Source organism: Arachis ipaensis, chromosome B04 (assembly GCF_000816755.2).
Source record: "Arachis ipaensis cultivar K30076 chromosome B04, Araip1.1, whole genome shotgun sequence".
NCBI classification, from domain to species: domain Eukaryota; kingdom Viridiplantae; phylum Streptophyta; class Magnoliopsida; order Fabales; family Fabaceae; genus Arachis; species Arachis ipaensis.
The window spans coordinates 96717991-96732874 of record NC_029788.2 but is presented as its reverse complement, the minus strand read 5'-3'; the positions used below and the strand labels follow the sequence as shown (position 1 = coordinate 96732874).

Sequence of the window (14884 nt, the reverse complement as noted above, 5' to 3'; positions counted from 1 at the left end):
TCGTTGCAAGTATAGTTATACACCAACAAACAATCCTCCCAGTCAAAAATTTGGTTGTCACGAGTAACAAACCCCAAATAAGAATTAACCGAAGTATTTAAACTCCGGGTTGTCTCACAAGGAATTGCAATGAAATGGTCAATTATTGGCTATGAAGAACAAAGGAGGGGGGGTTTGATTGTAATTGGCAAGGAATTATAAAAGCAAGAAAGTAAATGACAATTAACTAATAAAATAAAGGAAAACAACTCTTGGCTAGACGTAGGTAATATGAGATCACCATCCTTGTCTACAAACCATACATTGATAATTATGAGAGGCCAACCTATTAAATCTACCTCCAAAAGCTTTAAGTACGTAATATCTACTCCTAAGCTTGAGGTACGTCAAATAGGCTTGATCACCTCAACCCATAAGTCCCAACCTATCTACTAATTAGATTGGTAGTGGGTTAGTATCAATGGGTATCAAATTGATCACCAAGGGTTCTCAAATCACCAATTCAATGAGACCCAATGACTCAAGGTCACTTAATTCCCTTAGCCTAGGCCAAGAGTAAAGGAAACTACTCAAAAACTAGTGTAAACATTTTATCAAACACCTAGAGTACAATAAAAGTAAACATCACTTGCTAGAATTAATGAAACCCATAACTATCATCAACAAGAAATCAACAATAACAATGGATATAACATAAAAGAGACTTAAAAACATAAGATTGCATTCAAAGAAATCAAGATTCAACAATGGTTCATAAACATAAAAATGGCAAAATAGGGAAATTAACAACAAGAACTAGAAGAACAAAGGTGTAACAATAAGAAATTAAAAGAGAAAACTAAATCAAAACAAGAATTGAAGGTTGGATCTAAGAAAATTAAACCTAAACTACCCTAAATTCTAGAGAGAAGGGAGAGCTTCTCTCTCTAGAATTCTAACCTAAAATATGATGAAACCTTAATTATGACTACTTGGTTCATTCCCCCACAATCCATGGGTTCAATAGCATCAGAAATGAGTTGGATTGGGCCCAAAATGCTTCAGAAATTGCCCCCAACGAGTTGCTTAAAGTGGACCAACGCTGGTCCATCGACACGTATGCATACAGTGCGCGTGCGTGTCCCTAAACACGATACAACTATAGCAAATTTTATATCAATTTGAAGCCCCAGATGTTAGCTTTCCAACGCAACTAGAACCGCCTCATTTGGACTTCTGTAGCTCAAGTTATTATCGATTGAGTGTGAAAAGGTCAGGATTGACAGCTTTACGATTCCTTCATTTCTTCATGAGTTCTCCCACTTTGCATGCTCTTCCCTTTTTCCTTCAATCCAATCTTTGCCTTCTAAATCTAAAATCACTTAACAAACATATCAAGGCATCGAATGGAATTAAAGTGAATTAAATTTAGCTATTTTAAGGCCAAAAAAGCATGTTTTTACATTTAAGCATAAATTTAGAGAGATTTTCAAAACCATGCTATTTCATTGAATAAATGTGAGAAAAGGTGATAAAATCTCCCAAATTAAGCACAAGATAAACCATAAAATTGGGGTTTATCAAACCTCCCCACACTTAAACCAAGCATGTCCTCATGCTAAGAATAAAGAAGGACAAGAAAAGGGGTATGAACATTTATTCAATGCAAAGAAACTATATGCAACCTATCTAAATGAATGCACTAAATGCAAGATGATTCTACCTTCTTGGTTAAAAGTAAATCAATCTCCAATAACATATATAAGCAAGTAGGGCAAAGGTCATATGACGACTCACAAACTCTACCAATTCAAATATCAAAATGAAGTTCAAATAGACTTGCAAGAAGAAAGCTCATGAAAGCCGGGAACAAGGAATTGAGCATCGAACCCTCACCGGAAGTGTATCCGCTCTAGTCGCTCAAGTGTATAGGGTCAATTCACTCAATTCTCCTCTAATCATGCTTTCCAAGATTTATTTTTCTTCTAACAATCAACAATTATTCAATGCACGCATACATTCATCATGAGGACTTATTCATAAGTTGTAATGGGGCTAGGGTAAAGGTAAGGATGCATATGGTCAAGTGAGCTTGAAATTTGTATCTTTGATTAGCCTAAGCTCTCACCTAACACATGTAACAACCTATACAATTCTAATGCACAACCTAGCTACCCATGATTCCCACGTTTTTCACATACTTATGCATTCTCTTTAATTAACATTCCATATGGATTGATTTTTATTGAACTTTACTTTGGGGCATTTTTGTCCCCTTTTTATTTCTTTTTCTCTTTTTTTATATATATTTTTTTCTTTTATATATATGTTCTTTTTCTTTTTCTTTATCATTTTTTTAAAGTATATACAAACATATCAATGCATATGGTTTTACATATGGTGCATGAATATGTACCCAATTCCCAATATTTTTAACAAAAAAAATTACACTTTTACCTCAACCAATGTCCCAAGTTTCCCATACCCAAATGATACACACCCTCACTAGCCTTAGCTAATCAAAGATCAAAATCAAGGACATTTATTATTTTTCATTTAGGGGTAGTGATGTGCTAACATTAAGAACAAAAGGGATTAAATAGGTTCAAAATTGGCTAACAATGGTTGATGAAAGGTAGGCTATTTAGGTAAGTGAGCTATATGAAATGATGGCCTCAATCATACAAATGCATATATACATGAAATAATGGACATATAGAATCAAACAAATCAAAGATTACAATCATAGAAAGAGAACAATGCACACAAGAATGGAAAATAAGTGGTTATAAGATGTAACCACGCAATTGGGCTCAAAACTCACATGCTTGTGTTCTTAGCTCAAAAACCATGTTCCAAAATAAATTCTTCAAGCAAGTTCAACACAAAATTTTTTTTTTCAAATTGGTAGGGTGCCCTAAAAACAGTTTCTTGGAAAAAAATCATCACTCTAACCAAGTAGTCCTAACATAAAAAGGAAGTGGTAAAAATATGTACAAATTCTAACTATCATGCAATCTATCATGCAATGCAACAACTAATCTAACAAAGACAAAAATTAAAAATTGGTGTTGAAAAAGGAAGTTGTTACCTATGGAGGTCGGTCGGATGACCTCCCCACACTTAGAAATTTGCACCGTCCTCGGTGCATGCAAAGAAGAGTAAGGTGGACGGGTTGCTACAATTGATGATCTCCTCCAAAAGGTTGTGCGGAAGGACTTGTTTGTTGCCCCATTTAGAAGCTTTTTGTTTTCCTCTTTCGGTGGCCAACCTAAAAAGAAAGAAAAAGAAAGAAAAAGAAAGAAAATTAAGCCTACAACAAAGATATCAAAGCAAATAGAATATAGGCGAGGGCTAATGCCAAATAAGAGTAAGGTTCTTACTACATGGTAGCTACAACATGTGAGTGACAAAACAATATAAGCTAAGGCATATTAACTAACACTTGATGCAAGAGTAAAGTCAAAGCATGAAAAGCACTCAAAAGCATCAAGTTCGACTAGAAAGAGTGGGTCATGAAAGACATGCAAGTTCATATCAATGCACAAAGAATATAAGAGTCATACAAGATTAAGCATTGATTTAAAAGTTTCATCACCCAACAATATCAAACAAGTCAAGAAGCACCAAGATTAATCTAGACATTCTCAACAATTGAGTAAGAGCATTCAACACCATTATTAAAATAAGAAACTTAGAAAGGAAAATAAGAACAAGCTATGAAAACAAAATTAAAATGCAATGAATGAAAATAAGCAAATGCAATAAAAAAAATGGAAGAAAAGAAATTTTTTTCTTTTTTTTTTTACATTAGTAATTTATTTATTTATTTATTTATAATTAAATTTTTTTTATTAGAAATATAATTTTAATTAAATTTTTTTTCAAGAGAGGAAGAAGAAAAAAATTGAAAGAAAGAAGAAGAAAAGAAGAAAGAAGGAGAAAGGAGAAAGGAGAAAAGAGAAAAACAGGGTGCAAATCCGCGCATATGCGCCATGCGTGCTCAGGCGTGGATGCAGCACGGACAATCAGCGCGCGCCCGCCATTTGTGCTCACGCGCGGATGCGGCAGGGACAATCGGCACGCGCGCGCCATGCATGCTTACGCGCGGAAAGATTAACCAAGAAATTCTCAACAATTGAGTAAGAAAATTCAACACCATTATTAAAATAAGAAACTTAGAAAGGAAAATAAGAACAAGCTATGAAAACAAAATTAAAATGCAATGAATGAAAATAAGCAAATGCAATAAAAAAAATGGAAGAAAAGAAATTTTTTTCTTTTTTTTTTTACATTAGTAATTTATTTATTTATTTATTTATAATTAAATTTTTTTTATTAGAAATATAATTTTAATTAAATTTCTTTTCAAGAGAGGAAGAAGAAAAAAATTGAAAGAAAGAAGAAGAAAAGAAGAAAGAAGGAGAAAGGAGAAAGGAGAAAAATAGGGTGCAAATCCGCGCATATGTGCCATGCGTGCTTATGCGCGGATGCAGCAGGAACAATCTGCGCGTACGCGTCATGCGTGCTTACGTGCGGATGCAGCAGGGACAATCCGCGTGTACGTGTCATGCGTGCTTACGCGCGGATCACCTGGCACAAAGTAGGCATAAAGTGGGCATAACTCTCAGATTTTAGTACTAGGAGTTGTGAAACTACGCCGATGCCCGCTTTTTTTTTTTCAAAAACAGGGCACTCTCCTAATCTACAAGCATTCTAAAACAATCAAAATCAAATTTAACAAAAAATCTCTTTGGTTTTTGAAAAATTTTCAAATACACTAAAAACAAAACTTATATTACAAGCAAAACACTACTCAACAACAACTAAGCTACAACTTAAGGCACAAATCTAATCAAACAAACCAACAACCAAAATATTAAAACAAGAGTATGCAAAGAAGAAAACTACCTAACAATGGCAACCCAATTCATCCATTGATTATATTTACAAGAGAATGGAAAGAGTTTACCATGGTGGAGTGTCTCCCACCTAGCACTTTTAGTTTAAGTCCTTAAGTTGGACATTTGGTGGGGGTCCTTGCTAGGGTGGTTTATGCTTGAATTCATCCTTGAATCCCCACCATTTTTTTCATCTCCAATGTCCACCGGGATCCCAAATTAAGTGCACAAGGCCTTCAAGTAAGCTTAGGTAGATGGCAGGGCCCCAAGAGTTCTGATTGTTGAAATGAATACCGGGGTCCCAAACCTTATTCTTGCACCCATCTTCCCGTTGACAACCATAGTTAAATTTGGGTGACGAGGCTTGTGAATTCTCAATTAAGCATCCAAATATTCTCCTAGACCCATGCAATTTGGTTCTACACCAACCGTTGCTATTCAACTTTGAGCATGTAACCATCATGAACTTAGAGTGATGTTTCCAACCACTACACAACTATCTCCTACTCTTAACTCCACAAAGGGCTCTAAGTTGACCATCATTTTCAAGCAAACCATATTCAAGTGAGAAAGTAAAGCTTAAGGATAAGAATTTTACCTACTTGAATATTGTGTTGGATAATGGTGACTTAGGAAGGGGGACCTCCCCACACTTAGCCAATGTGAGATCCATTCCCTTGTGCTCTTCCCTTGTAACTTCCACCTCTTTACAAGCTTCTTTAAGTTCAATTCCTTGCTCACCAACTTCTTCTATACACCCTTCATTGATCAAACCATATGTCGGAGGTTGTGTACGGTCCTCCTTGTTATCAATTTCATAGCACAATGAGGGAGATTCATCAATCTCAAAAGACTCATTGGTTGGTGTGGAATCATCTTCAATGATGGAGCTTGCTTCTTGGTCAACCTTCTCTTCTTGGTAGCTTCCTTCCAATTCAATCTCTTCTTCATTGCTAACTAAGGGTATGGGAGGCGAGGTATCTTCTTCCTTAATCTCCATGTCAAGCCCAATGGGAGAGAATTCAATTGTACATAAGAATTCATCAATGATTGATTCCATCTCTTGATCAACCTCTTCAAGATTTTCCACCATGATATGCCTTGGAGGTTGTACACCCTCCTCAACATCAATATTAAGCTTCTTGAAAGAGGGCTCTATAATGCTACATTCCCATGGACTTTCGACATCTCCTATGTTTTCAACCACTTCTTCCGGCTCAATTATCTCAACTTTCTCCCCTTGTGACAATTCTTGCTTCAAATCCTCTTCTCCACCTTGAGGCTCTAAACTCACTCCCTCACTATGCTCCTTGATTGCTTCTCCACATTTAACAATGGGAGTTCCTTGATCGCATAGGCTTAGGCGGGAGGAGACCATATTGCGAACGGCTTCCGCTATGGTAGCTATCTTGGCTTCTAACTCCTTGAACTCCTTTTGGTTCTCTTCTTGCCTTAGAATGTAAGAACTAACACATTCTTGGAGAGAATCATCCATTGGAGGTGGTGTGGAAAAAGAAGGTTCATTGTTTGGGAGGAAAGTTTCATAATTGGAAGTTGGTTCATCTTGGTAAGGTTATGGAGGTGGTGTATATTGAGGTCATTCTTAAGAGTAATTATGTTGGAATGGTGGTGGTTCCATATATGGTTCATATGGTTCATAAGGTGCTTGGTGTGGTGGATAAGGATTAGGGTCATATGGGGATATTTGGTGGTAGGGGGCTTGTGAGTAAGGTGGTTCAAAATTATGTTGGAGAGGTGGTTTATAGGCATGTGGTGGTGGTTGTTGACAATCACAATAAGGGTCATCACATTCATTAGATTGATATGCATTAGGAGTGGAATTATACCTATAAGAGACTGGAGGAGGTTGTTGCCAAGAAGGGTGATCAATCCTTTAAGGCTCCCTCCACCTTTGATTGTTCCATCCTTGATGCATGCTACCATTGTAGCTCCCATTTCCTACAAATAATTTGAGCCAAACTCATAGCCAAAGGGGTGAAAATTCATGATAGCAAATAAAAATAAAGGCTAACGAAAATAAGAAACAAAGTCCTAAAGCTAACAAAAACTAACAAATAAGCAAAAGGCAAACATATTCACAATATTCACAATAGCCAATAATATAACACCATTGCAATTCCCTGGCAACGACGCCATTTTGATGCTCGGTTTCTTGTATGGTTTAGAATTTCACAAATGAAATGTCATTGCAAGTATAGTCCTAAACCAACAAATAATCCTCACATGCAAAAATTTTGGCTGTCACAAGTACAAATCCCAATAAAAATTAACCGAAGTATTTAAACTCCTGGTCGTCTCACAAGGAATTGCAATGAAATGAATGATTATTGGCTATGAAAGAACAAATGGGTTTGATTTTATATTTTTGCAAGAAAATAAATGACAAAAAAGTAAAATAACAAGAACTAATAAAATAAGGAAAAAGAACTCTTGGCTAGACATAGGTAATTGAGATCACCATCCTTGTCTACAACCCAAATATTGATAATTATGAGAGGCCAACTTATTAAGTCTACCTCCAAAAGCCTTAAGTACGTAATATCTACTCCTAAGCTTGAGGTACGTCAAATAGGCTTGATCACATCAACCCATAAGTCCCAACCTATCTACTAATTAGATTAGTAGTGGGTTAGTGTTAATGGATATCAAATTGATCACCAAGGGTTCTCAAATCACCAATTCAATGAGACCTAATGACTCAAGGTCACTCAATTCCCTTAGCCTAGGCCAAGAGTGAAGAAAACTACTCAAAAACTAGTGAAAGAATTTTAACAAACTCCTAGAGTGCAAGAAAAGTAAATATCACAAAATGCTAGAATTAGTGAAACCCATGACTACCACAAGCAAGAAATCAACAATAACAATCAAGATCAACATAAAAGAAACATGGAAACATAAAATTGCATTAAAAAGAAATCAAGATCCAACAATGGTTCATCAACACAAAAGAGAGCAAAATAAGAAATTAACAAGAGAAACTAAGAAGATCAAGACAATAGAACACTAAAATATAATGAGAATTAAAATTAAAATAACAATTGAAAGAGAAATTTGAGAGTGATCAACCTAACTTTACCCTAATTTCTATCCTAAATCTAGAGAGAGGAGAGAGCCTCTCTCTCTAGAATTCTACTCTAAAACATGATGTAAATTAAACTATGACTATTTGGTTCATTCTCCCTTCAATCCTTGGGTTCAATAGCATCAGAAATGAGTTGGATTGGGCCCAAAATGAGCTACAAATCGCTGGCCATGATTTCACTTTAGTGAATCACGCTGATCCATCGGTGCGTACGCATACAGTGCACGTACGTATCTCTAAACTCGAAACAACTATGGAAATTTTTATATTATTTTGAAGCCCCGGATGTTGGCTTTCCAACGCAACTAGAACCGCCTCATTTGGACCTCTGTAGCTCAAGTTATGGTCGATTGAGTGCGAAGAAGTCAGGCTTGACAACTTTGCAGTTCCTTCATTTCTTCATGAGTTCTCCCACTTTTGTGCGAGTGAATAGATTCTATAAGATTTGCCATCTGTGCGTATGCACACCCCTGTGTGTACACACACATTTTTAAAATCTCCTGGGCGTGCGCACGCACACACCCCTGTGCTGCCGCACATGCCCTGTTTCTCAAATTTTACTTATTTTTCAACTATTCTACCTTTCCAACAAGGTTGTAAGCTTCCATAACACCATTTTAAGACTCTTGGGCTCAATTTTTTTATTTTGGAATATGGAAAAGGTCTTAGGAGGTTTAATTTGGGTTTTACTTTGAAAAGTTAGCAAACGGAGGTTTAGGTTTCTGGTGTAGTGAAGATGAGTTGGTTGAGAGAGAAGGAAGAGTGGTGAATATGGTAATTTCTGATAACGAAATTGAGAAACCTATGAAACTAAGGAATTCGGAATGGAACTTATGAGTTGATGATGGTTGTGATGAGTACGAGTGGAACTGTGTTTAGAGGAGTGGCCTCTAAGATTGAATATATGATTACGATTTGTATTGTTGTCCGACGTAGGGGCTGTGGCTGTCTCCCGCCTACGTTCGGATGTGAGAGTTGAAGTTGTGCTTCTCATTCCCTCATATTTCTTGCAACTAGAGGAAGGTGGTAGGGCAGGCTCCCTCGGAATATTTCCCTCTGAAAGGAGAAGGTGGTAGGACACTTATCCCTCGGAACTATTCCTCCTGAAAATGCGACTTCTCTCTTATTGCAACGTGGTTGGGCACTAACCCACGGAATCATGCGACAACCAGAGGAAGGTGGTAGGGTACGCTCCCTCAAAATATTTCCCTCTGAAAGGAGAAGGTGGTAGGGCACTCATCCCTCGGAATTTTCCTCCTTATGCGCAATAGAGAGACTAATATGGGAGTTGTCGACCAGATTTTCTGTCGGGTTTGGCGATAACCGACATGTGATATCACAGCCAATAGTGAAGACATTCATCATATGCATCTTCTATATGCTTGCTTGCTTTGTTTACTTGAGTTTGCCTAATTGTATAACATGCCTACTTGCTTCTTGAATTACTCGTATATATATGAATACTACCTGTGGTTTCCTTGTCTGCATTATCTATTTTTGTTTGGTGCTGAGGAGGTTAGGTAGGCGGTGGCGATGGGATCACACGGAGGTTAGGTTGGCGATGGCTGTGGGATATAGCGGTGTGATTAGTATTAGTTAGAATTCCCCCTAAGTTTAGATAACCCGGTCTATGGTTTAAGTTCCTGATTTATTTATGTTATTCTAAGCTTGAATATCCGTATGTGACGTGAAGTTCTAGGATTGCCTACGGCGTCCCGAAGCCTTACAACTTACATCTTTGGGCACTGTTACCATACTGAGAACCTCCGGTTCTCATTCCATACGTTGTTGTTATTTTTCAGATGCAGGTCGCAACCCACCACAGTGAGTTGCCTGGATGGTGACAGAAGCGGAGGATCCAGATACCTTTTGAGTCCCTTGATTTATTTTGCTATACATCTCTCACTTTTGTATTTTGTTTAGTCTAGAGGCATGTATTGAGAGAACACAATTTGTATAAGCTGTTTTTACTGTCTAGTTTCATGTATGGTTTGTTTATGGCTAGCCGGCTTAAACTCCGTGAGTCGTGGCTAGATCCTTATGATATTATACTATGATATTTTGAAATAAATTGTATCTATTTCTTGTGCTTTAAGTTATTTGCTCCGTTTATGCGTTTTGCACTTTTCATACCCTAACTTTGAGCTTTATTCCTTCATCGGGCTTCTAGATTATATTATTTTTTTCTATATAAATATGTATAAGCCTTAGAATTGTCGTAACCTTTGGTTAACCCTTGCTTTACGGCTAGAGGTAAGGCTTGGGTTAATTGGGGTGTTACACTACCAGACCATAAGCCTTTTTCATTGACTTGTCTGCCATCTCTAGTGAGATTCTTGTAGCTTGTACCTCAAAGATTCCCAGCCTCTCTATTACAGAGAGTGGCATGAGATTTATGCTTGACCTTAGGTCACACATAGCCTTCTCAAAGGTAATGGTGCCTATGGTGCGAGGAATCAGGAAGCATCCGGGATCTGGCTTCTTCTGAGGTAACTTCTGTTGAACTAAGGCATTGAGTTCCTTGGTTAGCACTAGAGGTTCTTCCTCCAATGTCTCTGTTCCAAATAACTTGGCATTCAGCTTCATCAGAAGTCTTAGGTACCGAGCAACTTGCCCCTCCCTAGTTTCCTCTTCCTCATCAGAGGAAGAGTGATCCTCATAATCCATGAACTGCAACAAGGCATTCAAGGGAACTTCTATAGTCTCCTCATGAGCCTTAGTTGCCTTCAGTTCTTCAATAGGGAAGTCTTTAGTGGGTGTTGAACACCCAGCTGCCCTATTACTGGTGTTCAACGCCAGTTGTTGTGCCTCTTCAGGCATTGAACGCCCAGTAAGGACCTCCTTACTGGCGTTCAACGCTAGTGATGGTGCTTCTATGGGCGTTGAACGCCCAGTAAGGACTTCCTTACTGGCGTTCAACGCTAGAGTATCCCCTTCAAATTCGGCCTCAGCTTTTATAGTGATGGCCTTGCACTCTTCTCTTGGGTTTACTTCAGTGTTACTTGGAAGAGTGTTAGGAGGGGTCTCAGGGATTCTCTTGCTCAGCTGACCAACTTATACCTCCAGATTTCTGATAGAGGACTTAGTTTCTGTTATGAAACTGTGAGTGGTCTTAGAGAGTTCAGAGACTATGGTTGCTAACTCAGAAAGACTCTGCTTAGAAGTCTCCATCTATTGCTGAGAAGATGGGAATGGTGGTCTGTTGTTGAACCTATTCTAGTTTCTTCCACCTTGATTATTGTTCAAGCCTTGCTGAGGCTTCTGTTGATCCTTCCATTAAAGCTTAGGATAATTTTCCCATGAGGAGTTGTAAGTGTTTTCATATGGTTCTCCCATGTAATTCACATCTTCCATCATGGGTTGATCTGGATCATAAGCATCTCCATCATAGGAGGTGTCTTGAGTGCTGCCAGCTGCAGCTTGCATTCCAGTCAAATGCTGAGATATTATGGCATTTAGAGTGTCAACCTCTAGGACTTCTTTCTTCTGAGCTACCTTAGAAGGATCTACAGCTATTCCTCCTTTACTCACCACGTGGCCTAAGAACTTTACTTTCTCCTTCCAAAACTCACACTTTGACAACTTAGCGTACAACTTCCGCTCCTTCAAGATTTGCAACACAATCCTCAAGTATTCCTCATGTTCTTTTGCTGTCTTAGAGTAAACCAAGATGTCATATATGAAAACTACCATGAATTTGTCCAAAAGGGATGAAAGACTCTATTCATGTAATCCATGAAAATAGCAGGTGCATTCGTTAACCCAAAAGACATTACCGCAAACTCGTAGTGTCCATAGCATGTTCTAAACACAGTCTTAAGAATATCATCCTCCTTCACCCTTATCTGATGGTAACCAAATCTCAAATCAATCTTGGAAAACACTCCAGCTCCTTGCAATTGATCCATCAAGTCATCTATTCTTGGCAGCGGGTACTTGTTCTTCACTGTTACTTTATTTAACTGTCGGTAATCCACACACAAACGCATTCCTCCATCTTTCTTTTTCACCAATAAAACTGGCGCTCCCCACGGTGATACACTCAGTCGAATGAACCTCTTGTTCAGAAGCTCTTCCAACTGAGTCTTTAACTCTGCTAGCTCTATCAGAGCCATTCTATATGGTGCAATCGATACTGGTCTGGCTCCCGGCACCAATTTGATTGCAAATTCGATTTCCCTTTGAGGTGGGAACTCAGGCATATCTTCCGGGAACACTTCTGAAAAATCTTTAACCACCGGTATCTGATCTAAGTTCTGGGCATCACCCAACGTATTAGCAGCCAACAGAATATAACCCTGACACTCCTTTCCACTACAATGCACCATTACAGAGTTCAGGTAATACCCCGTAGCAACCACTACTCTATTTTCTCCTTCCAGCATAAACCGAATTGTCCATTCAAAATAATCCAATAAAACCCGGTTCCTCGATAACCAATCAAACCCCAAAATCATTTCAAGCCCCACCATTGGTAAACAGATCAAATCATTCACAAACTCTCTACCCTCAAGCTTGAAACCTACTTGTCTACAACCTGACCTAGTCATAACTGTTTGATGCAGAGTATGTACATGCAGATGAAAAGGTAACTCTGACACTTCCAAGCCTAATTCCTCAACTTTAGCAAACGAAATAAATGAATGCGAAGCTCCAGTATCATATAATGAAACTAAGGATTTATCACCAATTAGACATATACCTCTCATCAATGGATCCACCTTAGAAGCATCCTTGGCATTCACAGTAAAGACCCGACCTTGATGCTGACTCTGGCCTGCATTCTGATTCCTCCCACGAGTACAATCCCTCGCAAAATGACCAGGAAAGCCACAGTTGACGCACCCACCTATACCAATCTTGCAAGAGTCATATGGATGAAAACGTCCACAACGATTACAAGCTAAATTCAGAGAACTCTTACTCTGATTTCCTCTCCCTTTGCCACGATGAATCTGGTCATATGTGTTCTTTCTGAAGCCTCCTTGACCTTGAGGCGCATATCCTCCTCTCTTGAAGATTTGTCCTCTCGGATGAAGGTACTTGCCACGCCCACGACTAGAGCTCCCTCCATGAGTGTCCTTAGATGCCGCCATGGTCTTGGCATACTCCTCCACTACTCTAGCCTTATTCACCAAGTCGGAGAAGACACGAATCTCCATAGGAGTCACAGCAGTCATAATGTTGTCCTTTAAACCCCTTTGGTACTTAATGCACCTCCAGCTCTTGAAAGTCTCCGGGTCACCCTGACACACCCGAGAAAACCTACAAAGCTCTTCAAACTTGTTGGTGTACTCAGCCACAGACTTGGAACCTTACTTTAGCTGCATTAGCTCCATCTCCTTCGCTTTCCTTGCAGACTCAGGGAAGTATTTCTTGTAGAAAGCCGTTTGGAATACCTCCCATGGAATGTCGGCGTTCTGAAGCTGTAGCAAACGACACTCAGCTTGCCACCAGGGCTGGGCCTCTTCCGCAAGCTGATAAGCGGCAAACACTACATATTGATTAAGAGGAACATGCTGTGCCTGTAAAGCACACTCCATAGCCTGGAACCAGTGGTCCGCTTCAACAGGATTTGTGAACCCTCGAAAAGTTGGCGGATGAACCTTCAGGAACGTTGCCAAGGTCATCGGAACTACTCCCGTGTTATTGCCATTTCTCTCAGCATTATCATTGGCATTTCCTTCTCCGTTCCCATTGCCATTCCCCGCCAGTTGGCCTAACCTCTGCACAGCTTGCAGAGTCGCAGTAACATTCACTTCCATGGTATTAGCGAGATTCGCCATTACCGCCATGAATTTGGCATGGTTATCAATTGGTTGCTCATTCCTACTCTCTCGTGTACGTGTTCGACCTCGCCCGCAAGTGGCCATGTAGGGTGATGAGCGGATAATTTAGACGCTTTTTGACATTGTTTTTAGTATGTTTTTAGTAGGATCTAGTTACTTTTAGGGATGTTTTTAATAGATTTTGTATTAAATTCACATTTCTGGACTTTACTATGAGTTTGTGTGTTTTTCTGTGATTTCAGGTATTTTCTGGCTGAAATTGAGGGACTTGAGCAGAAATCAGATTCAGAGGTTGAAAAAGGACTGCTGATGCTGTTGGATTCTGACCTCCCTGCACTCAAAGTGGATTTTCTGGAGCTACAGAACTCGAAATGGCGCGCTTCCAATTGCGTTGGAAAGTAGACATCCAGGGCTTTTCAGCAATATATAATAGTCCATACTTTGGTCAAGAATTGACGACGTAAACTGGCGTTCAACGCCAGCTTTCTACCCAAATCTGGCGTCCAGCGCCAGAAAAGGATCCAAAACCAGAGTTGAACGCCCAAACTGGCACAAAAACTGGCGTTCAACTCCACAAATGGCCTCTGCACGTGCAACACTTAAGCTCAGCTCAAACACACACCAAGTGGGCCCCAGAAGTGGATTTATACATCAAATACTTACTCATGTAAACCCTAGTAGCTAGTTTATTATAAATAGGACCTCTTACTATTGTATTAGAGGCGTCTTTTTGACCATCTTTGGACGTCTGGTTCTTAGATCAGGGGGGCTGGCCACACGGCCATGCCTGGACCTTCACTTATGTATTTTCAACGGTAGACCAACAATCTCTGTGGGATCGACCCTTACTCACGTAAGGTTTATTACTTGGACGACCGAGTACACTTGCTGGTTAGTTGAACGGAGTTGTGTCCACACATAGTAAAGAGCCATAATAATGATTCCATACAATAACAAAGAGTACTACATTAATGTGATCACAATTTCGTCCACCATAGGGTTCCTGTCTACACCAAATAATCGATATCAAGGTGATCAGTCTCAATATCAAGAGCCTAGTGCTTCAATTATCCCAAACAGGCACTCACAAACAAGCATGCTATGCATATATC

The 14884-nt window shown here is 39.1% G+C and overlaps 1 protein-coding gene across 1 annotated transcript; it reads right to left on the bottom strand.

Annotated features, from left to right (window-relative positions):
* Window positions 13299-13769, bottom strand: LOC107636699. The gene has a single exon (XM_016340193.1). It carries the CDS (start codon window positions 13767-13769, stop codon window positions 13299-13301), a length of 471 nt encoding a protein of 156 aa, XP_016195679.1.

What these genes read in the sequence shown, in the direction of transcription:
- LOC107636699 (XM_016340193.1), bottom strand. Translation starts at nt 13,769, where the DNA reads ATGGCGAATCTCGCTAATACCATGGAAGTGAATGTTACTGCGACTCTG.